At 43.6% G+C, this 25825-nt stretch overlaps 1 protein-coding gene across 1 annotated transcript; it reads left to right on the top strand.

The window, feature by feature from the left end:
* Positions 1-5650: 5650 nt before the first annotated feature.
* On the top strand, positions 5651-25419 carry LGI2 (leucine rich repeat LGI family member 2). The gene is made up of 8 exons (XM_030492557.1): positions 5651-5838; positions 5927-5998; positions 8275-8346; positions 11553-11624; positions 12185-12256; positions 13365-13534; positions 18733-18897; positions 21456-25419. Exons 1-8 carry the CDS (start codon positions 5663-5665, stop codon positions 22271-22273), a joined length of 1617 nt encoding a protein of 538 aa, XP_030348417.1. The 5' UTR covers positions 5651-5662; the 3' UTR covers positions 22274-25419.
* Positions 25420-25825: the final 406 nt, after the last annotated feature.

Below are 25825 nucleotides of genomic sequence, written 5' to 3'. Positions count from 1 at the left end.
ACAAACAACCCACGAGTGGACCACTTTTTCTGTAGCCAATACTATAGATATTCTGTCTTTAAGAATATAAAAGATACATTTTACTTTCATTTACAAGTCTAATTTAGATACATTTTTTCCAAGTTTAAGGTGGAAAGAGAAAAATTAAAACTCCTTATTGATTTTTAGGAGGTTATGTAGCACACCAAATTTCACATAGTGAAATGCAGTCATCCTGCAAACATGAAAATCTCTTGTAGAATTGTCATCCTGTCTATGGGGTTTTTCTTTTGCCTGGTGTCCTAAGGAAATGAGACTTCTGTTATTGTACTATCTGTTTTTATTTGTGCCTGAACGCTTTGATATCATTGAACTCATTCAGTTTGAACCAGTTTGGAGAGCAGGACGGAGGACACAGAGATCCTGAGTTCCCACTGACAGCCAGAGGGAAGAAGAGATGAGGGACACACAAGGAGAGTGACCATTGCACGAGGTTGCTGAAACTGGGGTAGTGGACAAGTGCAGATCCCAGGTGGGTTAGGATGCTGCAGGGAGGGAAGGTGCGGAGGGATGTGGACATACAGCCTTAGGTAAGACTCCATTCATTTTGTTCTTCAATTAACAACTTGCAGCTCCTTTGGTGTGTTAGGCATTCACAAGTGAAGAAAGAGAAAGGCATGTGGATTGTAATGTTTATTAAGTTTTTATTGCATACATGCTGCTAATATGCTACTAATACCTTTTCTCAAGAAGATTTATTGTAGGGTAGGACTGTAGGTGAAACTACATGTGAAAATCTCTGGGACACCCGAACTTGTTCTGCCTGTTCCTCTTTCCACAGTGAGCCCTTTCCAGATCCGGGGGTTCAGAGCCACCATGAACTCCTGTTTAGGGGCCTTTTGGAAAACATTTTTGGAAAACAAGGACAGGACGCGTGACCAAGTCCTCTTTTTCTGGTGTCATGTGAATAACCACCTCCACCACACATGGCACGCAGCAAGGTGTCACTGCAGAGGACTTGCCAGCATTCCCAAAGAAGGATTTGGCAAGCTGTACTTTGATTTCTGAGAATATGTTTTTTTAAAATGGTTTTCATAAAAGCCTACCTTGTAGAGCCACATTTCAGCAGAGAAAACTGCTTTTGTGCTTCTTTAAAGGGAAACTGCAGCAACATACCAGGTGTGCAATCTGCACCAGAAATGTTCAGAAGTCAAAAGCAAAGGACATTTAATCCTGACCAAGCAGACTAAACATTTGGTACGAAAGCTGGAGAATGTTCAAGATAATAATAATGTACTCTGCATGTTGCAGTACATCTCCTCTAGCAGTTGGAGTCCAAAAAGGTCACATCAACCATGACTGAAGAAAGAAAGGAAAACACTCAGCAAGATGAATATTGCTCAGAGCATTAATTTTCCCATACCTTCTTCCACAGCAGGGTCACAAGCAATTAAGAGTCCTCATAGTGGGAACACTTCCACTGACAGACCTTCCTCTCACCCACAATTTTTTCCAAATTTCTTGCTTTGGGCAGGTGGTCGGTTGTGATCCAACAAAAATCATTTTTATTTGCAAATTAACCTGGAAATTAAATTTTCTCAGACAAAAGGTTGAAGTGTTCTTCAATACTTCGCACATTGTATTGGGTGAGCTGATCAGCAGCTTTCTGTCCACTACTGTCCACTTCTGGCAAGCTACAGGAAAAAATACAGTGAAAGTATTTATGTTAATATTTACTCAATAAAGTGAGAGTTTACGAAAAATTTATTGAGAAGCAAAATTGAGAACACGTGAGAAATACCTTCCTGATCTCACAAGAAACAGAGCTGACAACTTTCACATCAGGGTATTTATTTTAATATTTTTGTGGTCCTAAATGTTTGTCTGATTCCATTTCTCTTTGCAATTCCAGATAAATATCCGAGATTTTGGAAAAAAGAAAGAGTCATCGTGTTAGCAGAAATGACAGTGATAACATAATGCATCAAAGTGACAAAATGTCTGAGCCGTACTTACCTGGGAATTGGGATATTTTCCGTTTAACATCCACTTAAAGGATCACGTACACCACTGTAGATGTCTGACTAGGGGTACATGCAGTGTCCCAGGGGATCTGCATGTTCAGTTGCAGTGACTGTTTAAAGACATGGCATATGCTTTGCACCTCACGTATCTGTTCAGGTTTTTATATCATGCCCATTGACACGCTGTCTGAGTGCTTCTTTGCTTGCATTACCCATTTGAAGTGCCATTTTATCTATGAGTATCTGATAGCACAATCATTCATATGCAGTTGACTGCATTTATTTGTAGCATGACTTAAATGGATGCACCTGCAAGTCTACATAAAAAATCACCTGAGCCTATGAACTGGAATGTGAAGGAAAGAAACAGAATGCACATTTCTGTGTTATTTCTCATTCTTCTGGCTTTATTTCAATGCATTTTTAATTCTCAAAGAAGAGAGAGGATTTAGTTTTTATGCAGGGCTACTGCATAAATCATATGCATATTGTATGGATACGATAGGTGCCACTTTTTAGAACAAGCAGGTTTTTAATGTTCTTCTAAGGAAATTTATATGTGTGTATGTATATGCATATTTATCTTTCTGCCCGGCCCCCCCACCTGTTTTCTGTCATGTGAATGTTCCAAAGCAATCATTCATTTTTAATTTCAGCAAGACAGGGCCGTCTGCTGTGTCCTGCTGGCACTCCAGGCTCCCCTCAGCCTCCAGCGAAGCCCTCACTCTCCATGCTGGCTCCCTCCTGCACAGTACCCCAGCCTTGCTGCACCTGCGATTCTTCCACCTCATCCTCCTCCGACTTGCGAGGAAGGCTCCTCGGCACCTCCAAGACCCCCAGAGAGGGTGGTCTGTGCCTGGCAGCCCCTTGTTGAGTGGAGCAGGCCTGCTGCAGGTGAAGCTGCACAAAACACCCCAAGTGGGAAGAGCAGAGAAAAACCCTTGTTCCCCAGTGAGGGGGAGATGATCACCAAATAAACTGCATTTAAATCAGTTAAATCAGAAAATACCTTGTCTGCAAAATTAATTGTGGGCAGTGACAGCAGGTTTCCTGTTTGAAATGTCCTGGGATTTTTAGAGGTCTGAATGAAACAGTTTAGCACGAGTGAAAGTGGTGGAATTGGGGTCCTAAACAATTTGAGGTGAAATACGGCATTTGCAGATGTTTAAAACCTTGTAGCAACACCAAACCCTGAAATCCTGTTTCCTGGCAGTGTGTTGAGTGCCACTTGGAAAGGGTGGCTACATCAAAGGCTTCCCAAAGTGGCATTCCTGGATGGCCACAGCAGCTGCACTTCATGAAGAAATGTCTTGTCTGGTTCATGGGAACATCACAATTTTGCTGCCATTTTGAGAAGTTATTGTTGTGCCTTCTTTATTTCACAGAATCATAGACTATCTCAAGTTGGAAGGGACACATGAGGATCATTGAGTCCAACTCCCTGCTCCTTACAGGACCACCTAAAACTAAACAATATGACTAAGATCATCATCCAGATGCATCTTGAATTCTGACAGTTTTGGTGCCATGACCCTGTGGAGGCCCTGAGGAGCCTGTTCCAGTGACTGACCATCCTCTCAGTGAAGAACCTTTCCTAATGGCCAATCTGAACTTCCCCTGACACAGCTTCATTCCACTTCATTATGTCCTGTTGCTGGTCACCAGTGAGTGGAGATCAGCACCACTCCCTCCACTGCTCCTCTTGAGGAAGCTGTAGACTGTGATAAGGTCGCCCCTTGGCCTTCTCTTCTCCAAGCTGAACAAACCGAGTAACCTCAGTGTTTTGGCTGCCAGGGCACACTGTTGACTCTTATTCAACTCGCCACCAACCCAAACCCCCAGATCTCTTTTTGTGGGGCTGCTCTCCAGCCTCTCATCCCCCAGTTTCTATGTGTAACCGGGATTACCCTGTCCCAGTTGTAGAATCCAGCACTTGCTCTTGTTAAATTTCACACGTTGACTGCTCAGATCTAGTCTATCCAGATCTCTCTGTAAGGCCTCTCTACCTTTGAGGGACTCCACAGCTTCTCCTAGTTCAGTATTATCAGCAAACTTACTTCATGTACATTTGATTCCTATGTCCAGATCACTTATAAAAACATTAAAGAACACTGGCCCTGAAACTGAGCCCTGGGGAACCGCACTGGTGACTGGCTGCCAGCCTGATGTAACTCCATGTACTATAACCCTTTGAGCCGACCTGTCAGTCAGTTTCTCACCCAACATATTATGGACTTCTCTAGCTGTGTGCTGGACATTTTGCCCAGAAAGATTCCATGAAAGACAGCATCAAAAGCTTTTGATTTCTGGTAGTGTTCTTGTATTTATTTCTGGGGGGCTTACAGTGACCTCAGGATAAAGCACCCATGACTCAGCTGGAAGAGAATCACAGGAAAATCCACAGGGCTCATGGATCACAACAATTTCTGTCTGCGTACCAAGGAAATAAGCATCCTGAGGCTATTGTGGTTGTTGAATTAAGATGCAGATGTGGTGTGTAATAGCTCCTGTGAAGAAGTGTATTACATGAATCATTAAAATCACTGAAAAGATAAAACCAAGGAAAGAAAACTGGGGATAACACTGACCTCAAATCATTTCTCTGTCTTGTTTCCACCTAATCAAAAGGATAAAGGAATTAACCTGCTAACTGAATTTTTGCCTGCTGGCGGGATTATGTATGGGTGGAGGTGATGAGACGTGGGTCAGCTCAGCACACTGAAGAGGAGTCTAACTGCTATTTTCAACTACCTGGCGGGAGGCTGTCTTGGAGCAGTGTAGTCAATGGTGAGAGGCAGTAGAGACAAGCTGAGCAGTGGAAATTGTCACAGAAGCTTTGCAACTGGCTCATGCTGACCAAGGGGAGAGGCTCAGACACTAAGGATAGAGTTAGAAGAGTAATTATTTCATTCATGTGCATGAGGTGTCCCATTCAAATTGGGGCACCCTGAATGTGGTTTCACACACGGTTCTGATACCCTTCAAGCATACAGATACATCATGATTTCATCAATCACTACTTAACACATACATATTACTGCTGCAAAGGAACTGTAATTCTATGGTGTTATCATCCATCTGATTCTTTCTTGACAAGACATCCCTGGAGTTGGTCTTGCTATAGTTAGAATCATAGAATCAACCAGGTTGGAAAAGAACTTTAAGACCATGAAGTCCATTACTCCAGGACTGCCAAGTCCACCACTAAACCATGTCATTGAAGGCCTTATCTACATGGTTTTTGAACACTTCCAGAGGTGGTGATACCACCACTGCCCTGGGCAGCCTGTTCCAATGCCTGACCACACTCTCGGTGAAGAAATTATTCCTACTATCCAATCTAAACTTCCCCTGGCGCAGCTTGAGGCGGTTACCTCTTGTCCTACCGCTTGTTACCTGGGAGAAGAGACCGACCCCACCTCACTACAACCTCGGACCTGCCCTTGAGCACTCAACCAACACCAAGGGGCGGGGGACAGCGACGCCCTCTGCCTCCTGGCGGGGCAGGGTCACGCATCCACCCCGCCTGGAGGCAGAGGGCGACGCTGTCCCCCGCCTCGCACCGCCCGGCCCGGGACCCCCCTTTCCCCGCCCGCCCCGGGGCGGCGCCGCGCTGATGTCAGGGCGCGGGAGGCGGCGGCGGTGGCGGTGGTGTGGGCATGGCGGTGCGGCTGCGGCTGCTGCCGCTCTGCGCGGTGCTGCTGCTGCTGCCGCTGCTCGCGGCTCCGCGGAGGCCGCCGCGCTGCGGGCCGCCCTGCAGCTGCTGGCGGGAGTCGGCGCTGTGCGTCGGGGCAGCGGGGGCCCCCCGCGGGCTGCCCGCCGGCCTGGGGTACTTGTGAGTGCGGGGCGCGGAGCGGGGAGGGTGGTGGGGTGGCGTTGGGTGCGGGGCGGTCCCGCTTCATGGGTGGTTTCTCTTCTAACAGGAGCCTGGTAAACGGGACGTTCGCCGAAGTCAAGGACAGGATGTTTTCCCACCTGCCCTCCCTGCAGCTGCTGTAAGTATGGCACTGGAAAGGGCAGCGGCCAGCTAGCACTTTGTCTGCGCCTCCTAAACTGAGTTACGGGTGCCCTTCTAGGAGGGGGGGGTAACGGGGACATTCCCAGCTTGTGCAGCATCCGCTGATGTAGCTGCTGCTTCCTAACAGAGGGATGCATTTTCCGTTCATAAACCACTTCATAAAATGTGCGCTTAGTTACTGAAGGAGGACAAAATGTTTTATGATACCCCAAGTTCCCTTTTATATAACAAAACCCCCAGCTTAAATAAGTTTATAGTGCTGAGTTTTCACGTGGTGCCTCTCTCTGGCTCACTTTGTGCCCAGGAGTCTCTCAGCTTTGGGATGTTGCAGGAGTGACGGGGGTGAGCAGAGGCTGCTGGGACGCACCTCGGAGGGAAGGAAGCCTCTGTGCAGAGCCTCGGTGCATGAAGCGCTGGTGGTGTCTGCAGCATGACTCTGGGCTTCAGTGTCCGTCTTGGAGGGTGGCCCCTCAGATGCCTTCTGACCTGGTGGGCCTCTGTCCCGGGGAACAGCAGTCCAGCTCCGGCACTCTGCAGCGCTCCCTCCTTCCTGACCTTGGGCACCTCGCTTGGTCATGCCCATTGCAGTTAGGTGTGTGCTTGCAGCTCCAGCAGCTTACCCAAACTTGCCTTAATTTAGCTGTCCTGGAAGGCAGTAGTGGAAAGGCACAGAGACACAGAGTGCGGTACAGTCCCCTGGGGAGCCTGCGTGTCTGTTTCTCTGATAGTCGCTTCACTTCGTCTGTGCCCTGCCTAGCCCCGTTCAGCCTGCCTGTAATGCCCAGTATCAGGCAGACCCTCCATGCCTCCCCCAGGAAGGGCCAGCTTCCTACCCAAGCAAAGACATGCTGCAAAGAAAAATTGAGCCAAAAGATGCGAGGCACCCAGGCTAAGCACTCGCCACAGAGCTAGGTGTTAAAATTGGTCTGAGCAAGAGGTAGTCCCTAAAGGCCTCTGCTAGCGTGATGGCCAGCCTCCTCTCCTTGGGCACCCCCACCTCATTTGACTCAAAGGCCTGTCTCAGTATCTGGGGGAGCAGCACCCTGTGGAAAATGCTGGGGAGAAGTAGGCAGAGCAAGGGGTGGAGGCTTGCACCTTCTTTAGCGTGGCACCAGCCCCAAACCCAAGTGCCTGTGGGTCTTGGGGCCCAGCACAGAGCGCCAGGCAGAGGGCAGGGGGACTGCCCACGGGAGAATAAGGGCAACCAGCTGACCTGTGTTAGCTGGGAAGGGATGAACGCAAGGGTGGGCTGAGAGAAACCATGGGCGGAAAACTCCAGAGGGGAGAACCTGGCTTGTTTTGGATAGCGGTACTGGGAAGAGGGAGGAAGAGCACGTGAAAGGTATCCCTATTTCTCAGCTGTAGCAGATTTCCAGGAGGAGATGTTGGGTTGGTGGGGCAGAGGTCAGCTGTTGAGAAAGTCAGAAGTTGTGAATGTCACTTTATCCAGTAGACCAGGCATGGGAGCCAGAGGGGTTTGGCATCACCACCACCACCTTGGGCCCTGACACATTTTGTTGGTGTGATTTGTGACTTTTCCCTTCAAGCACGAGAAAAAAGAATTATTAAATGGCAAAAGAGATACATGCATAATTGATCACTTGGGTACTTCCTGTGTCCTCCGTGGCAGTAGCCATGGTAAAAGAGTAATGTAAGGATTTATTTTTAATGGCAGTCTGCATCTTTGTCAGATTTCTTTAGGATAACTTAGGGAGTATTTGTCTAGCATTAGCATAATAACCGAGGATCGCAGGGAAAGTTTGCATTTCATGTTCATTAGTCTTCTAAATTAATTTTAGTAAAATGCCTAAAACCAGACAAAAAGAGGATTAATAAGTTACTCTAATAAAGTGATTAATGTAGACATATTCACTCAGAAAATTCGGAAATTTTCCAAAAATTACTTCTTTTGAGTAGCATTTGAGTTTTAGACCAAATAAGAAGTTTTGCTACTTTTTGTCCTTTCCAGGGGATCAGAGAGTTGAGGGTCAGGTTGCATTTAACCGTGGTGGATGGCACAGTGAGCATTTTTCCTGGGGAGTAGTGGACGTTAACTAGCATCACATTATGCATTTGGTTTGGGTTTTTTTTTTTTAATAGGCCATTCCACTGTGGTTTATGTGTGCTGCATTGATGGGGCAATATGGGCTCGAGTCAGTAAGATTAGTTTGGTCATGGGCAATAAACACAACGGGCATAATCCAGCGTGTCAAGTTTTAATGTGCTTTCCTAATGCCTGCTCTCCTTTTTCAGCTTGCTAAACTCCAATTCCTTCACTGTTATACGAGATGACGCCTTTGCTGGTCTCTTCCATCTAGAATACCTGTAAGTTTGGTATTTTATGTCTTCCCCTGTCCTTTATATATCAAGATGTTTTGATAAGTTGCCAAGATTCCTGCTGTGGAGTCTTAGTCTTTACTGTGATTCCCAGGAGCAGGGGAGATGAAGGATTTATGTTCTGCTCCTGTGCAAATGTTCTTTACAGTGGCTCACCCTTTTTCAGAGGTTGCAGTGGATTTTTAAAGCCGTGAATGCAAGGTGGCAATCACAGTACACTGAAAGGCATTGCTGAGCAAGAGCTTGGCTTGGCTTTCCAGAACAGTGCCATCACTGTCGAGGGGCTTTGAACCTCAGGAAAGAGGTGGGAAAGCCTCTCCTGGCCTGCTGGCAGCCTGAAGAGGAGTTGCAAGGTATCCGTGTACTGCCCAGAGCAACCCTGATTGCCTGACTGGTTCTCTGGTTCTCTTCTCCAAACCTTCTTTCTTTTCAAACTTCACCTTTTTTTTGCTGTCCCATTTAATGCCTGTGGCATTTATCTTTGTATTATAAATAATTATAGATATATGAATATATAAATATATATTTCATATAATATACATTATTGCAATTATTTCAGTTATTATTTATATTTATTTAACTTCTCTTTTTCTTTACTTTATTCACTTACTTGATTTTTACATTACCTTCATTTCCCAATTTTTTTTTTTTTTTTTTTTAGGTCACCCTTTTTAATTTTTAAAAAAGTATTATCCCTGGTACCAGGTTGTCCTCACTTCATACTCCAAAGGACTGCCATTTCTCTGTGTTACTGGACATGAGCTGGTATGTTTGAAACTTGGAATATGATCTGAAAAAAATTCCTCTTTCCACTCACCTTCTTGTGCTGAAAGGTAGCTGTGGAAAACATTTCTGTATTTTTCCAAAGGAAGACCATTGCTCATAAAACTGAGTGCAGACAAACAGGTATTAAGGTGGGGTGTATTCAGGATTACTAGTCTGATACATGCGGAGCATCCAACAATGGAATTTGCAGACCAAGAAATAGAGGATCATGGTAAGTGGTATGTGCTAAAATCCACGATTCAGATTTTTCAGAGGATTTTTCAGAGACAGTGAACTCCCTAATCATTCTCTTTTCCATGTGTCTACAGGGAAAAAAGTAATTTTCAGTATGTTTGTAAAAAGGAAGAAAAACATTTTAGTGTCATTTCATGAATTACTTGCTTTCAAGTGCTGATGAGCTTGTCCCAGCAGCATATGCGGTTGTCCTCGTTGCATTGGTGACTGCAGAGAGACCCCTGTCTGAAAGAAGAAAGTCCTGCCCCTCCTCTGCTGGTCAAAGGGGCAATCTCTGTCCCTGGTTGTCAGCTGCAAGCCAGGGAACAGCGTGAAGACTGGTAAAGCCTTACAGTTTCAGTTTCCTTTAGCGGCAGCTGAACAAATGGTCTCAGTTAATGGCTGTGGTCACCCTCCCTGCCAAGTCCACAGAGTGCTTCTTATTCCCAGCAAATCACACCTCCACCTTTTGGGAACTGGGTGTGAGTGGCCTTTTTCTGGGGTTTTTTTTGGCCATGTAGCCAGTAACACCATTACAGATTCTGTAATTAGTGTTTCTTAGTTACCAGTGATCAGACTTTACATAGAATAAGAAAACCTCACTGACAAGCAAGAATGACAAGTTTCTTTATGTACAAAGCAAAGTCTCCAGACGAAGAGCTGCTGGGGAGTGCCCACAGCAGATACTTTTTTATATATCTGTATACCTCCAGCTGTGTCCTGCTGAGCTTGCAGCACTGACAATGGCATTCAATGCACCCTTAAACTGACTGGCTCCGTGTACAGAGTCTGGATAAGACAGGTCTGATAAAGACGGGAGCTTTGCTGGTGAACAGAGTGGCGTTCCCAGGGTAGCATCCCTTTGAGGCCAGGTTTGGTGACTCAGGGATCCAACAAATTACTGAGTCCCAGCCCAAATTTGCATCATCTTGCTGCAGTATGTGCAATGAAGCCGTGTTTATTTGCACGGACTGGTGAGCTGGCGCTGTGCAGGGATGCCAGGTGCTGATGAGAGTATCAGGAGGCAGTTTGGCTCTCTACTTTGTGATTTGAATTCACGTCCCCAGGCAGCCTTGGGACAGTTGACCCTCTTCTGACACCTGTGTAGGCACAACACTTTCTTATCTGCACCTTTTGCATGCAGTCAGGGTCCCAGTCACTTCATGAAGGATTTTGGCTACGACTAAACATCAGAACCAAGAGCACTTGGCATCTCCTGCATCCCCATCTTGACTCTCTTTTGAAGACACCTTGGCTCATAGCATTTTTCCTCTATTTCCCTGGAAGGCAAACAAGGATGTATAGGAGAAGCGAGACGTTTATATCTCATGAAACCTTTTATAAAGTCAGCATGCAGTTGTCTTCATCCAGGTACTGCTGTACCATGCAATATCTTGATGGCCACCTGGCTGCGATTGCTTTGCAGGGCTGATGATGTATTTAGTGATTTGTCCTCAACTGCTTAGGGGTCAAAATGCTCAAATATCAACGCTTTCTTTAAATGCTGACATACACTCAGGAGGAGCAGCATGCTCTTGGCATTGGTACGTGCCTGACATTATTCCCCCAGTGCACGGGCCCGTGACTTGTGTGCAACCAGGCACCCTGCAGAGGTGGTGTCCTGGCTGGAGGGAGCTGAACTGTGGCAGTGAGAAGAACAAGACACTAGTCTTGCCGTTTATGCAGACTTTGTATGTGTGTAGTTCATGTCACAGCTCTGGGGGTGCTGAGGTGGGACAGTGCACAGCCTGGGCAGCCCTGGCACTGCTGTGCTGCCCCATGGTGTTACAGTGCAGGTGATTTGTGAGAGGAATGTAGGACCTCAGCTTTTAAAGGCCATCTCAGAAACCTCTCCTGTGCAGGTCTCTTGCCTCACACAACACGCCCTGAGAGGATTAACCAACAGAGGAATAATGTTTTTTGCTATGTCTGTTTTGTTCCCCTTCTGCTGGATGTTTGTGTCGCATGCTGCTGTCCCTTTTGCTGCCTGGTACTTGCATCATTCCTTGCAGTCCACCCAAGGAAAGTGGTAAAGGGAAAACAAGAAGCTCCACTGAGACTTCCACACCTTTAAGTCTGAAGGGGCTGCCAAGGAACCTGCTGAATTTGGAGGCCATAGCTTAAAGCACTTGTGATGCTAATAATAATGTTAAAGTCTTTTAAAATACTTTTTTTTTTTTTTTTTTTTTGCCTAGATTCATTGAAGGAAACAAAATTGAAACCATTTCAAGAAACGCTTTCCGTGGCCTTCGAGACCTGACTCACCTGTAAGTTATTTAACACTTGGTAGAGTAATTTCTGCTTGAACAAAACTCTTAGGGGGGGACCACTGGTTTTTCTGCTACAGAGAAAACCTCTCTTCCTCTCCATGCATCAGCTTCCTCCTGCTTTCAGCAGCATGCCTCCCTCAAGTTAAAAACTGGCCTTAAAAGAACTCCTGCTGGGGCAGCCCTGTGGCGTGTTGGGCTGCCTGTGCACACTTGCAGCTTGGGCTGGGATGCAGCTGCTGCCCGCGGATGCTGCACTGCTACCATCGCCACACTGTGTGCTCGTGATTATCAGTCCTGGTTCTTTTCAGCATGCTCAGTGATTGCCCTCTGTGTTGCATTTGCACCTGGGCAATAAAAAAGCTTTATGTATTTTACTTTTATGTGAGCTTCAAGCAATCTCCATTCTCGAAGAAGAGTAATTAATATGGGTCTGTTCCTTATAACTTAACAATGCCAGTGGCTGGACAGTTCTAACAACCTGTAAGTGAGCTCAGACTTTGTAAGAGTCAGCCAGACAAGAGACTGCAATGGTACTAAGCTCTAACTTTCTTTTCTAGTTCTTTGGCCAATAACCATCTCAAAGCTCTGCCGAGGGATGTCTTCAGTGATTTAGATTCTTTAATTGAACTGTGAGTAATGAGAATCTTTCTGTTGACTGCCTAATTCTGTCACTCCATTACTCTAGAGTTTTACATTCTGGGTTTGTGTGGTGCTGTACCCGACATCTGCACAGGAAAGAAATGTGCCTTTTGTAGTGCTAGCTTTCCTAATTTTAAAATTGTTTACTTGGTAGACTCCTCTAAAATAACTGCTCTTTCTCAAATCACTGTTGTTTCTCATGCTGCTGTACATAGCTTGCATTATTGTACTTCTTTCTGATGTTTCATATAAATTGTTTTTTAGGGAAAGGGAAACAACAAATTTTAAAACTACAATTTCTCTGAACATTTTTTCCTGTTACTGTGCATGCATCCCCTGAGATTATTTTAGTGAAAGGCATTAATTTAAAAAACCCACCTTTTTTCTTGTTTTTATGTAGTTGTAACACATTGTTGACTTACTGTCAGTGTTGTCTTGTATAATTGAGCTGATAGTCAGCTTCTCTTATTTTTGGCCTGGCTCTCCCAGACAGCAAAGTATAATTGTAAGCAACAAAAGTTGCCAGATCGAAGAACAAGTACAGTGTTGAAATTGCACATACATTAGTAGGGGAAGATTAAATTGACCGCACATCGGCAGCGACTCAAAAAATACAAGCCTTACATCTGTATTTTAATGTAACACAGAAATGGTGCCAGCAAGGCCACTCTGTCAACCAGCGGTACTGGAGTAGTTTAGTGAAGGAATGGGATTTATCTGTGTCAGCAGTAGATGGAGGAAAGGAGGCTTGCAGCAGACAACCAGGCTGTCAGGATTTATTACATTACAATCCTAATCCTATGAAAGTTTATAAACGTGAGTGACTTTACATGTGAATCATGGTGCTCCATTACTATGATTATATGTGAACATATTTCCTAGATTGAAACAGTTTTTCCAAGGACAACACTCAGTGAAGGAGAGTTCATAGTATGAGAGTCCAAATAAAACTGAAGAAACTTCCCTATTCTCAGTTTAGAAACAATTCAAGGCTACTCAGATATTTTTAAATTCAGCATGTCAAGGTGGTAACAGTTCTGTAGTATTCGTATTGCTATCAACCTTTTCAAATCTGTTTATTTCTGTGTGTTTTTTTAGAGATTTAAGGGGAAATAAATTTGAGTGTGACTGCAAAGCCAAGTGGTTGTTTTTGTGGTTAAAGATGACAAATTCCACTGTTTCTGATGTCCTGTGTATTGGTCCAGCAGAATATCAGGATAAGAAGTTAAATGATGTGACAAGTTTTGATTATGAATGCACCACTACAGGTATTCAGAATGTATATTTCTAAGCACACTACAAATGGTTAAATATCAGAAGTTTAGACTATATCCTTTTGCTTCTCTGAGCATGACCTGGGGGGGAGGAAAGGGTTACATACAAAGCACTTCCAAGTACTAGAACAACCATAAAATGGGAAAATTACATTTCGAAGTCAAAGTAAGTACTGAGTTTTTATTTGGATTAAATGATAATGGAAGAAGAGCTCCGACTATTCATATTCCAAAAGACTTGATTATGACTCCCTTTGCGACTTACTTTTCATCACAGAATGCTTTCTATTATCTGGAATAAGGCTATATAGTTATGGCATATGAGCTGCCCAAAATCTCTGTATTTTACAGAAAGCAATGAACAGAAGTTAAAATAATGTGGCTGTATCTGTTATCTTTATTCAATAGGCTACAATTTAATAGCATCAAAAGTGGTGGCAATACTGCCAGCTGTTCTTCATGGAACTCCATTAAGTTGTGGGAAATGTCCAATAATATTCTCACCACTGTCTTGTTTAGGATCTTGATTTTTATTTTAGGTAATGTAAAGCATGCTAAAGGAAGTGAAGAGAAACTTGCATGTGGTTATGCTCCTATTTTATGGCTGAACAGCTGCAGTTACCTATCTTTAAATGTAGTCACATCATATAACTGAGTATACCAGCTGCGAGTATTGTTTTTCATCTTTCATGTATATGATGTCAGCATTCTGCCTTTTTTCTGTACAGTAATACCAGAGGTGTTCAAGTTGTCATGTGTCATCAAGTCATCACTATTAAAAGACAATAAGAATGTTGATTACTAGTAATGTAAAATGAAGTTTCATGACAGGGTATGAATGGTAATCCAAGGGCAATATGTAAAGGAAAAGAGAATTAACTTGAAATTGAAAAATACATCAGAAGAGTAGCAGGGGTAAAGTGTGATAATCTGCTACATAAAAGCATGTCAAAACAGGAAAGCATTGTAGCTTAGAACGGTACCTAAGTTACATTCCTGTGTCTGCCAAGTCAATGAGATACCAAAGTACAAAGTAAAAGCCACTTTATTTCATTGCAGTCTGGTTTAAGCACAGCACTAACGGTGGGGATGAACAAGCCTTATCTACCTGGTCCTCACACGCATACTGACCTCCCTGCCCTCTGTCATCTCTTTGTACCTAGAAACATAACTATGAGGTTGCAACAGGCAAAATTCACCCTTAATGTTAGTTCCTTGGTCTGCCGTAGGTGAAATTTCTCCAAGCATGAATGTAATTTCACATGCTGTAGTTTGCTGGGGAGCTAAGACGTTACGTGGTGCAAGGATTGCCCAGCTGAGTATTTGTTCAGATGCCATCAGAGGAGTGCTCTTGCAGCACAGCATATACCTGTAATACACCCTTCAGACAGCAAAGGGCATTTTCAGATCAGTCATTCTCTGGGAAGGCTGTGTGCCGAACCTCTGTGGCCTGGGGCTGGGCAGCAGCAGGCTTCCCAGAGCTCCCGTGCGTAGCGAAGGTGGAGGGTGTGGAAAACATGGAGCTCTGGTGTCCTTACAGAGTGCCAAGAGGGACATGCAAGAATGACCTGTAAGAGACAAAACAGATAAGTAGAGCAGAAACGGAGGTCTTCAGGAATGTGTCACCTCTGAGACAGCATCATGTCCCCTGCACTGAACTGGAAGTTACCTTGCTCGGGCCGTAACCCTTTGGTGGCCTTGGTGGTCTGCATTGTCTGCCCACAGCTGCTTTTTCCTTCTCTGCCTTTGCCTTCCCCAGATCCAAAGGGATCACAAATATGTCCATATTCATTCCCTGAGGACTGATTAGTCACAGGCTCAGGCTTGTAGCATATTCTGTGTGTATTGTCCTTTCCCACTCTGTGATGAGCAGTGCTCTGCAAACCTCTTTCATTCATGTTAGTCTTTAGTATTGTATTTCCCTCCTTTGCCAGGTGTGATCAGACTTTCCATCATTTCTGGTCTCTGGTACCCTGTGTCCAGCATGACTGGTTGTAGGATGTGGTAACAAAGCCATTTGCTTGGTAAAACATGCATCTCATTGGCTCATTGCACCCACTGAACTGGTACAATGGTAACAGGAGGAGAGATGGAAAGAGGTGCTGCCAAATAAAAAACAAAACAAAACAAATCAAGACAAAGAACAAAATGCTCCTATTGCTTCTTCACAGAGAAAGCAATTCATAGCGTTGGTGATCTGCACTTGTAACTCTTTTCGTGATAGCATCCCTCTTTTCCATGTGTCACGGCTTACATCGTGGAAGCAGGTCAAGCTGTTTCATTTCATTTCTTCTTCTTGTCCCACAGCAGTGTGCGAGGGGGCTGTGCTGTGGCTATAAGCGCAGTGGGGAGACATGTAACTTATGTTCAGGAGACTGGAAAATGGCCTCACACTCCCACAGTCACTGGGAACAGGCTGTGTGCATGTCTGGGACCTGCTTTGCCCAGCCTTGCAGGCAGGTATCATCTCACTGAGCTTTGAAAGCTTGGTTTCCTCTTTCTTTACCTAGCTGGGATTGTCTTCTGGAGGTGGTCCTCTCTTTCCTTACTGGCTGGAAGGAAGATAGCTTTCAAATTAAGAGTTACCTGGTCTGTACTCACTCCTGTGCTGGAGATCACCTGTGATGCTGTGGTGGGAGATGGGAATGGATGGCTAATGCTCCCTGATAGCACACCCAGACCCCAGGTAGCCTCACCTGGAGTAGAAGTCTCTACCATGGGGAAGAAAGGACATGAGGAGAGGGGGACCGAGTCACAGGGTGCGGTTTAGGAGCTGCTGCCCTAACAGATCATTGCTCCCCTTTCTCTTTAGTGTCCTGCAGCGTTCCCTGCATGCTGCCCCTCTGCTCTACCAGCATCAGTGCTCCTGTGTGCTGGGATCAGCCAGAGCAGTGGAAGGGAAATCAGCCCAACAACGAAAGTGCTGGGTCCCTCATCCGTAATGGGTAATGCCAGTTCAGCAGCAGAGGGAGCAGAAGGAGCAGAGGCAGAGTGGGTGGCTGGAGGATGGGGTGGACACACTACCCCGGCCATCAGAAAGCAGTGTTAAAACCATGTGTCTTGAGACAGGGAGAGTAAAACCATGCATCAGAGAGAGAGCAACAGACTGGGCAGCGAGCAGCACAGGGGAAGCAAGTGCTGCATCCTCTTCCTTCTCCTGTGCAGGCTGATCTAGCTTCAAAGAGAACAATGTTGGGACACCCTCTCCACACACACACACCCCCATCCACCCCCCCTACATTTACTGTACAAGCTCTTTCTAGAATTAAAGCAAGGCATGTGGACCTGCCTGTAAAACTAAATCAAGCCACCAAGACCTGAATTGTTGGCAATCCTGATGTGGCAGTATCTCTTTACTGTGTAACTCTGTTCTACATTAGAATCTGGTATTTCCAACTGGTGCTAAACCCAACATTTATTGCTTTTTACTGATTATGACTGATTTTGTTACCCATTTTTACTCATCCAGTGATATAAAGAGCCAAATGACAGGTGCAAGTAAAATAGCTGTGTTAACACTGGATCATTTCTGAATGAGCAGTGGGTATTAACACACAGACTGGTTTGTTTTAATTCACAGATTCCCTCAGAGTGTTTCACAGCTCTGTGGATTTCAAGAGATGTCTTTTTCAGGATTAGGGGTTTGGTTTTTTGTTTTGGTTTGGTTTTGTTTTTTTTTTTTCCTTCAAGATTTAGAAAATATTTTGATTTTGAGTGACTGTATCTGCTATTGTTCCATTCTTTGCTGCCTTCCCTGATTTATCACTTACGTTTACTTTCTGCATACTTCAGTGTCAGTTTTCTCCAGTTCTTTTATTTTCCCAGTGAGAATGAAGATAACTTTCTTGTTTTCCTACCAGCATTTATGAATCAAGCCCAAACTCTATTTATAATAGTCCCTCGAAGAATGGAGACTGTCATTTCTTTCACAGCTGTAGAATCTGCTCTGTTTGTTTAATGGTAGTCATCTATCTTTATTCTCCAGAAGTATAACTCCTCAAGGGCAAGGCTTTCAAGCATGCAGAGACAGAGGGTTCTTCATTCAAAAGCAATTATTTCATAATGCACCAAAATGAGGGACTCGAGTGAGGACTTAATTACCATTTCACCAAAATCCCTGGATGCTCAGGCCCTTCCAGCGTAGGACTGCATGGTGAAAACATGTAGCAAATGGAGCTTGAAACAGAGCCGTGTGTCGTTCTGCAGGGAAACGCCATCGTAGTGGAAGATGCATTTCCTTTTCTACATATCTGTATCCATACATCACTTCTGCCACGTTCTAGACCCAAGTGCTGGCTTTGCTTTGTCAGCTCTGCTATACTGGTTTCTTTTTATTATAATAATGACCTTGCCCAGCTGTCAGGCCAAAGATCAGACCCAAGTCTCCTCACTTTGCCCCAGATCGGCTCTGTGCTGACTTCTGAGTTAGCCCTGGGTGAATTTTAGAGTTAAATCTACAAATGCACTTAGATTTTGAGAAAAAAAAATCTTGAGTTTTTGAGTTACACTCTTAGTCTTTACAGGTTACTCCAACTCCTCAGTCTTAGTGTCTAGGATAAGTTTTCCACTGGATAGTAATTTGCAGGTTGGTTGTATTTTATGCCTAAACTACTTTACAATGCCCCATAAAACGTTATGTTAACTGGGTTTTTGATTACACCATTTTGTCTGTGGTCTAGCCAAAATGGGGTTATCCCCAGGCAAACTTCAGATACCATTTCACTTTCTGCCTGGTTTAGCATAACACAAATTGCTAGTGATTAAATTTGTATGACTTAAGAAGTTATTGGACTTCAGCTGGAAGTTGCTGTCTCTCAGCTTGACAGTGATTCTAGCAAGGCCATTTCACTTGACAGGAAAGCGACTTCCAGCTGTGGGGAAAGACACTTCTCTCTTGATATCCTAATTTCATTGATACCAGCCAGCTTAGATGGAGAATCTGATTTCTGCCAGTATTTACCTATTTGATCTCCTTTGCAACTATATTTCCAGAGAGGACAGTTTGTGATGCCTAAAGGATACTTTCCCCTGTTGCTGCATGCCTCATGTGAGCGCTGACACTTCCATGCTAGTGTTATACAAAATCCAGAATATTTTACTCATTTTTCAGTGTAAATCGTTATAATCAGTGACCACTGACTCTGTGTTTCCAGTAAAGATTTATCTTAACTTTTGAAAATGTATGTTTCTAGATTTTGTTGTTCACCAGATTTTGCCCTACCAGTCAGTTTCAGTGGATACATTCAACTCAAAGAATGATGTGTTCGTAGCCATTGCACAGCCCAGCATGGAGAACTGCATGGTGCTGGAGTGGGATCACATTGAAATGAATTTCAGGAGTTATGACAACATCACAGGTATATGAACATCTGGATTCCCGTTGTTAATGAACTGTTGGTGTTTCACAAGGACAAGATTCATAGGTGGGACCAGTTGATGGGTTTTGTTCTGAATCTCTGTTGAATTTGGCAGATGAAAGCATATAATGTTTGGACATTAGTGACCTCATGGAGTAGTGCATCTTGTTAATACATGGACATTTAACCTCGCTGTGGCACACAAACTAGGCTTTTTTTGTCTGATCTTGTAAATTGTTCTGAAGGAACAAACACTTGCTGTGAATGTCACTCTGTGGCCCGGCTTAGCACTCACTGTCTGAATCACACTGCAGGTTACAGTGCAAGCTGAAGGAGCGCTCGCTCTTGCCAAAGTGCCTATAAAGTAGAATATAAAAATAGCCTACTGCATGTAGAAGGAAATAGGTCTGAAGGATGCTTCTAGGGTGGGCTAGCCAGGAAAGTGTGTTTTACAGCTGATGGTGACATAGAAATATTTGAACTGTGGTTGTTACCTAGAGAGATGTGTTGTAAAGCTTTCATGTTTACTTTTCACTTACAAACATGCTGAATTAGCATCATGGCCAGATTACTCATCAAACAAAAAGCCCATGTGGATGCCAGGCGATTTTCTAATGCTAACAACCGTTTTGTCTCTAACTGACACTCATGGTGCTCAGTCACACCATGACAGCAGGGACAGAGTCTTCAGAGCTGTTATACACTGCCTGATTTCCCAGCTAGTTTAGGCTACTGGTTCTGAAGACTCAGGAGGTAAATTTCTCAATGGACTTTCCTTCCCTCGTGTTCCTTGTTACGTGTGATAGATTATTTTTTATCTTATCTTGCATTTTGGGAAGCAAAGAGTAAGCTGGGTCACCATCTGGTCTACAAAGGCAGCAAGCACCTACCTCCTCAGGTCAGTCGTGTGTCACTAACGAAAGTTTACACTAGTGAAAGCTACCCCTCCTTCAGGAAATATTGGAAATGAAAATTTTGCCTTTTTTATGTTTTTCGTTGTGTTCTGGTAGATTGGGGGAAATACATACCAGTGAACGACAATTGAGAAGTTGATGGCCCAGAGAGTGCTAGCAGAGCTCTAGAAAAGCTCTGGAAATGAAATTGAGAGTTTGGGTCATTTCCAAGTTGTCTTCCAGTCACCTTCCTGTGAATAATGTGATTAGGAGACACTTCTGCTGGGTACCTGTGTCCTAGCTCCACACCCAGTGTACGTGCCCAGACTCGTTTCTTGAACAACCGTCCTGTGTTCCTGGAAGGTCTGAGCTTGAGCTCTGGGCTATGAAATGTAAGCGAGCGAGAGACTTTTGCCAGGGGACACGGTCATGCAAAGAGCCTCTTGCAGAGCCTGAAGAGTGTTTTGTAGAGCTCAGGAGCCAGCTATGTGCTGTAACTATGTGCTTGGCATTCGGATATCTGAATTTAGCCCTTTACAACACGGACTTACAGAGTGAGCTAGTTGTCAAGATTGCCTTTACAGTCAACAGGCAGAGAATAGGTGTAGCTGTCCTCTGCAAAACAGGACATACACAGGCCAGGTGAAATCTCCTCTAGAGTGATTAAGTTTTTGATTAAGTTAGGCCAGAAAGAGCCTTGATGATCAGCTCAACCATTCATGTCTATGTTGCAGTTACCTTACAGTACTTGAGATGGATCCCACTCCTCCTACACTGGGTAGGTGGTAGATCATCCCAGGCTGACTGTGAAACAGCTATGGGCAGGGGACCAGCAGAGTCTCCTGTAGTGACTGTGACCAAGCACACATAGGGGAATCTGTGCAGCTACAGTTCTAATTAAACCATGCACTTCAGAGAGGAATTCCTCTCTTCTTCCAACAAAACCTTTCATAAATAGTCCAGTTTTTACTTTTTTGGTGTGGTTCTTTTACAGTGACTTGACATTCTCATAATAGACCATAACCTGATCTGATCTAATCTGGCAACCGCAGTATTCCTATATATTTCTAGTTTAACATAATCTCAAGAATACTTAATAGAAACAACAGAGTCAGATTTATCTTTTTCATCCTGCTGTCAGGAGATATATCCACAAGATGCATCAATATTTCTATTTACAGTAGCAAAAAGCTGACTCTGGCCCTCTTAGAGCAAGAAAAATAGACTATGTTTCATTCTTCTGGTTAAGCTGGAAAGACAGACATTCTAAGAATAAGAGAATTTTAGATTCCTGCTGAGTCATGAGATAACTCTTGTTATTTTGGAATAATAAAATTTAGGTTCAGTAATTGTTTTGGTTATTAGGGTGCCTGTGTTTGAACAGAGAAAGAAAAGGTGTTCTGGGTAAAAATGAATTAGCATTTTCGGGTGCATCATACTTGCACACCTTGAGGACTGTGGCAGTTCCAATATTTGAAGTCACCTTTCCAGTTCCTGGGGAGAAAAAAAGCATGAAAAGAAGCTCTGATGGCATGCAGCAGAAGACAAAATTATCAGATGGTGCAGATATAAAAAGGCAGAGGGGTGATGTGGTAATCTCTCTGTGGTTTAAAGGGTGTTTTGACTGTGCTAATATATGTGCTTTCTTTTTTCTTCGGGCAATAGGTCAGTCCATAGTGGGATGTAAAGCCATTCTTGTTGGTGATCAAGTCTTTGTGGTGGTGGCACAGCTCTTTGGTGGCTCACACATTTACAAGTATGATGAAAGCTGGACAAAGTTTGTCAAATTCCAGGATATCGAAGAATCTCGCATTTCCAAGCCAAATGATATAGAGCTTTTTGAGATAGACAGTGAAATGTTTTTTGTCATAGCAGATAGCTCTAAAGCAGGTTTGTCAACAGTGTACAAGTGGAATAACAAAGGATTTTACTCATACCAGTCCCTTCATGAGTGGTTCAGGGACACCGATGCTGAGTTTCTCGATATAGATGGGAAATCACATTTAATCCTCTCTAGCCGTTCTCAGGTTCCCATTATACTCCAGTGGAACAAAGCTTCTAAAAAGTTTGTTCCACACAGTGAAATCCCTAACATGGAAGATGTTTTGGCTGTGAAGAGTTTCAGGATGCAAGATAACCTGTACATCACACTCACGAGATTCATTGGTGACTCCAGAGTTATGAAATGGAATAGCAAACAGTTCGTGGAGATACAGGCTCTTCCATCCCGAGGAGCCATGACACTGCAGCCTTTCTCCTTCAAGAACAATTACTACCTAGCTTTGGGAAGTGACTATACCTTCTCCCAGATTTACCAGTGGGATGGTGAAAAGAAGATCTTCAGATTATTTAAAGAAATCTATGTGCAAGCGCCACGGTCTTTCACAGCTGTGTCAACAGATCGAAGAGATTTTTTCTTTGCCTCTAGTTTTAAAGGAAACACTCAAATATTTGAACATATCATCATTGACTTGAGTTTATGAAAAGCTGCTGGAGTGAAGTTCATGTAGAATGACATTTATACACAAACAAAACAAAAGAGACATTTCCAAAACCAGGGTGCACCTATGGAGTATGATGACATTTTCTGAACTTTTCAAACTTGCATATTAATCAGGGATTGCATTTACTTGGTTACTGCATGACATGTCTGTTTTATCCTTTTTCAAAGACACTCTGCAGGCTACAGTCATTCAGAGGAGAGTGCACTGCATCAGGATTAATGTTGACATCTAAGGGAATGGTCTCCATTTTACCCAGAAAGCTACCTTCAATTGAACATCTCATAAAGAAAGTGAAGATTAACCCATACAAAGCATAGAAATTATCTTGACTCTTAAACTAGCATGTTAGTAATGATTTTAAGACTAGAGCCAGTTCTCCATGATTGCTGCTGAACTGTAAAAGCAAACAGCAACATTCCAGAATATACTTTATTTTGGTTTCTTGAGGTCTGTCTTCAAAATCTGTCTTTGTGGTTATAATAAGTCTGAGGCATCATTTTAATCATTGTAGATTAAAGGGAAAGTCAAAATCTATTGCCATTTTACTTCCATTATTCACTATTTCAGCAAACAAATGTATAACAAGTAGCCCAGCCCACAGTAACCGGGTAGCCAGAAAAGGAAGAGTGTGTCACCTCTGGACTGTAAGATCTTAAGAAGCTAACATAGACAGAAAATAATAGGTCTGCATGGTGCCATGAATGAATCAACTACAAATTCCATCCGCTTTCTGTTTTAATAGGTATTCCAGAAATCCACGCCATTTTGCCCTAATTCATGCTTTTTCTGATGATCCCAGTAGATTCTGGGGTGTTTTAACAATATGTTCTAATCTCTCATTCTAGAAAGCACAGCTGAAGCTCAGCCTGAAACACACATCTACATTCATGCACTCCATGCTGTAGCTCGTCTACATGCAGAGAGATGATTTATTCTCCAGTGCTCCCTCAGAACAGCTCACAAGCAATAAATTGAGGTTTGGGTCATCACAAGCTGTATTTGGGGAATCCTCCTGGCTGAGGTCTAAATATGACTTCAGTGTCACTGAGTCTTTGGAAACCAAGGCAGCTGGAGCTGTTCCAGGCTAGAGCAATCCTCGCCTCCAAGAAGGATTTCCTCTTGGTGGCTCCAGGCTTTTGCCAGGTTGCCAACCCACTGAAAATGGAGGATGTAAACACACTGTGGCCTATTGATATTTTGGGTGGCTACAGACTAAGGCATTCAGTCATCCTAAACAGGGCAGTCCTGGCATGCAGAGCCTCTGTCAGGATAACAGCAAGGGACTGTTTTCCTGGAAAGGCTCTCCACCATTCTTACCCAACAAAACTATATCAGAGCCCTTGTTTGTTCACTTACACAGTGTGTTTCTTTGAGTTTTCATACCACTTAGCATACTAGGTTGTTTTACCATATCTTGCTGCTGAATTGCTGCCTTGGATAAATAGAGAGGCTTTGCATAAAGCAGGCAGAGCAAAGGAAACTGTCCTTTATTCCTTCATACTCAGGGCTATCTCACCATCTCTGTGCTGAGTGAGCTTCACATTTTTGCCTTGGACATGTGAAACATGGCTTATTATTACAAATAGAGATGTTCTTGTAGGCTTTCCAATGTCCAACATGCATTCCCCAACTTTTGCCTCGCTGCTATGAGATAAAATTCTTACTGGTTTGTCAGACCCAACTCATTTTATTCTGGTTTTAAATTATGTATTTGTTTTTTCCCTATAGAGATGCTCATCCTGGGTTTATTTTTAATTAAATTGGCAATTTAGCCCATCCAGCCATCTGAAGTATTGAGCACTGGCCTCCGAATCCCAGTGTGGTTTCAGTCCTGGTGTTTCAATCAGACCAGCAGATGCAAACTAAGCCTCTGTAGTAGGTTTTCGCAATACCTCTCCTAGGATTAAGCTAACAAATCCAACAAAACATAGGGATGATTCATATGTTTGCCAGTGAATGCAATTTCTTACTATGTTCCCAGTTTACTTTTTAAAGTGGGTATGACTGGCAAGTGATGTTTCTTTAACCTGTGTTGTGGGAAGCATTTTTTATTGCTTTTCTGTTGAGCATGCATGTTTAGAGTCAGATGTTCTGATGAGGAGGGGCATTTCTCAGCGTGCCAGCACTTTCTTTTAGCACTCGCTGTGAGTAGCGTTCCCTCAGCAAGAGGCATCAGGAAGAGCTAAAAAGCAAGTTTAGAGAAATTGGATCTTGGCAATTTTTACTTGAAGGGAAGCAAGAGGATGGTGGAAAAGGGCTTGTGTATCAAGTACCAGGAGATTGTACTGTTTCAAGAGCCAAGGGGATTTTGAGACTCGGCTATCAACTTGAATTAAATTAAAATCGTCTCTGCAGAGACAGGCTTAATAAAGAGGATAGAATGATCTGCAGGAGTCCAGCTCATTCACATGGGACCAGAAGAAGAAAGCAAGGGAAATGAATTCTGTGGGAGGCTGCCACTTCTGCTGAGTAGCTGTGTTGGTTGGCCAGAAAGGCCAGCTCAGCATCCCTCCCGGCTTCAGGAGGAGCCTGGAGTCAGGCACTGACCCTCTTGTTCTGCTGAGTTAGTGCAGGAGGTCAAAGCAACTGAGAGGGAGGGTAAAAAAGCACCAGCTGATGTAGAAAAGGTTATGGTATCTTTCATAGGATTAAACAAAGGCAGGGGCTCAAAAAACGTGTTCTGCTCTTCCTGCTCCCAAGGAAAGGTGCGGGATGCAGCCGTAACAACAGAAATCACTAAACATCAAGAATACTTTCTGCCTTTCCAAATGCAACAATGGTTTTGTTTCTGTGCCCTATATTCTATAATAGAAGTTGTTTTGAATAGTGAATCAACTATGCATATACATAGTTTATTGAAACTGTTAGACCATAAGGAGAGTGAGAAAGGATAAAAGAACATGCCACCTGGTAATTTTTAATGTATTCTAAAATACATGCAACTATGTAAAGAACAGTAGTTTATATAAGCATAGATTTAATACAATGTGCTAGCTACAGTGGGAGCTTTTTAAGGCTGTATATACATTGAGCTTTTCTAGTAAAGAGGAGCTGATGCAGTCTATGCTACTGACACATGTATGAACTCTTTCAATATATGAATAAAATGTAGTTAATGAGACTAATAGTGGTGTGCCGTGAGTGTTAAAATACCCACGCGGTGAAGATCCACACTGCCAGAGGGATGGACAAGGTGGGTGAATGAGTCGTTGTCTATTTACGATCGGTTTTGGCTTTTGAAAACGTGGAGGAAGCCCTGCTAAGCTTAGTTAAATTCAGTTTCTGTGCCTGAGGTAGGTCGGACCTCCAAGGTTTTGCTGTTTCCTGGCTTTCGCCTTCACTCTTTCCTTGCACCCCATCTAGTGTTAGCAGATATGTAATGCAGCTATTACTACGATTTTAGGTTCGTATTAAACTCAGTTGTTTCTTTCTTTCTTGCCACAAAACCAAGAGATCTTAACTTTCAAAATAATTTTCAAAAGATACTTAATATAGTTAAGGGGGGTTTCTTACATGCAGAGTGGGTAGGAA

The sequence above is a fragment of the Strigops habroptila genome, chromosome 7 (genome assembly GCF_004027225.2).
Source record: "Strigops habroptila isolate Jane chromosome 7, bStrHab1.2.pri, whole genome shotgun sequence".
Classification (NCBI taxonomy): domain Eukaryota; kingdom Metazoa; phylum Chordata; class Aves; order Psittaciformes; family Psittacidae; genus Strigops; species Strigops habroptila.
Note: the sequence above shows the minus strand (reverse complement) of the source record. Positions and strands in the feature narration are given on the sequence as shown.

Excerpts from the sequence above, each read along its gene's own strand:
- LGI2 (XM_030492557.1), top strand. The coding sequence starts at position 5,663 with ATGGCGGTGCGGCTGCGGCTGCTGCCGCTCTGCGCGGTGCTGCTGCTG. Across the intron at positions 5,839-5,926 it reads CCCGCCGGCCTGGGGTACTT|GAGCCTGGTAAACGGGACGT; the intron begins GTGAGTGCGGGG and ends CTCTTCTAACAG. Across the intron at positions 13,535-18,732 it reads TTATGAATGCACCACTACAG|ATTTTGTTGTTCACCAGATT; the intron begins GTATTCAGAATG and ends GTATGTTTCTAG.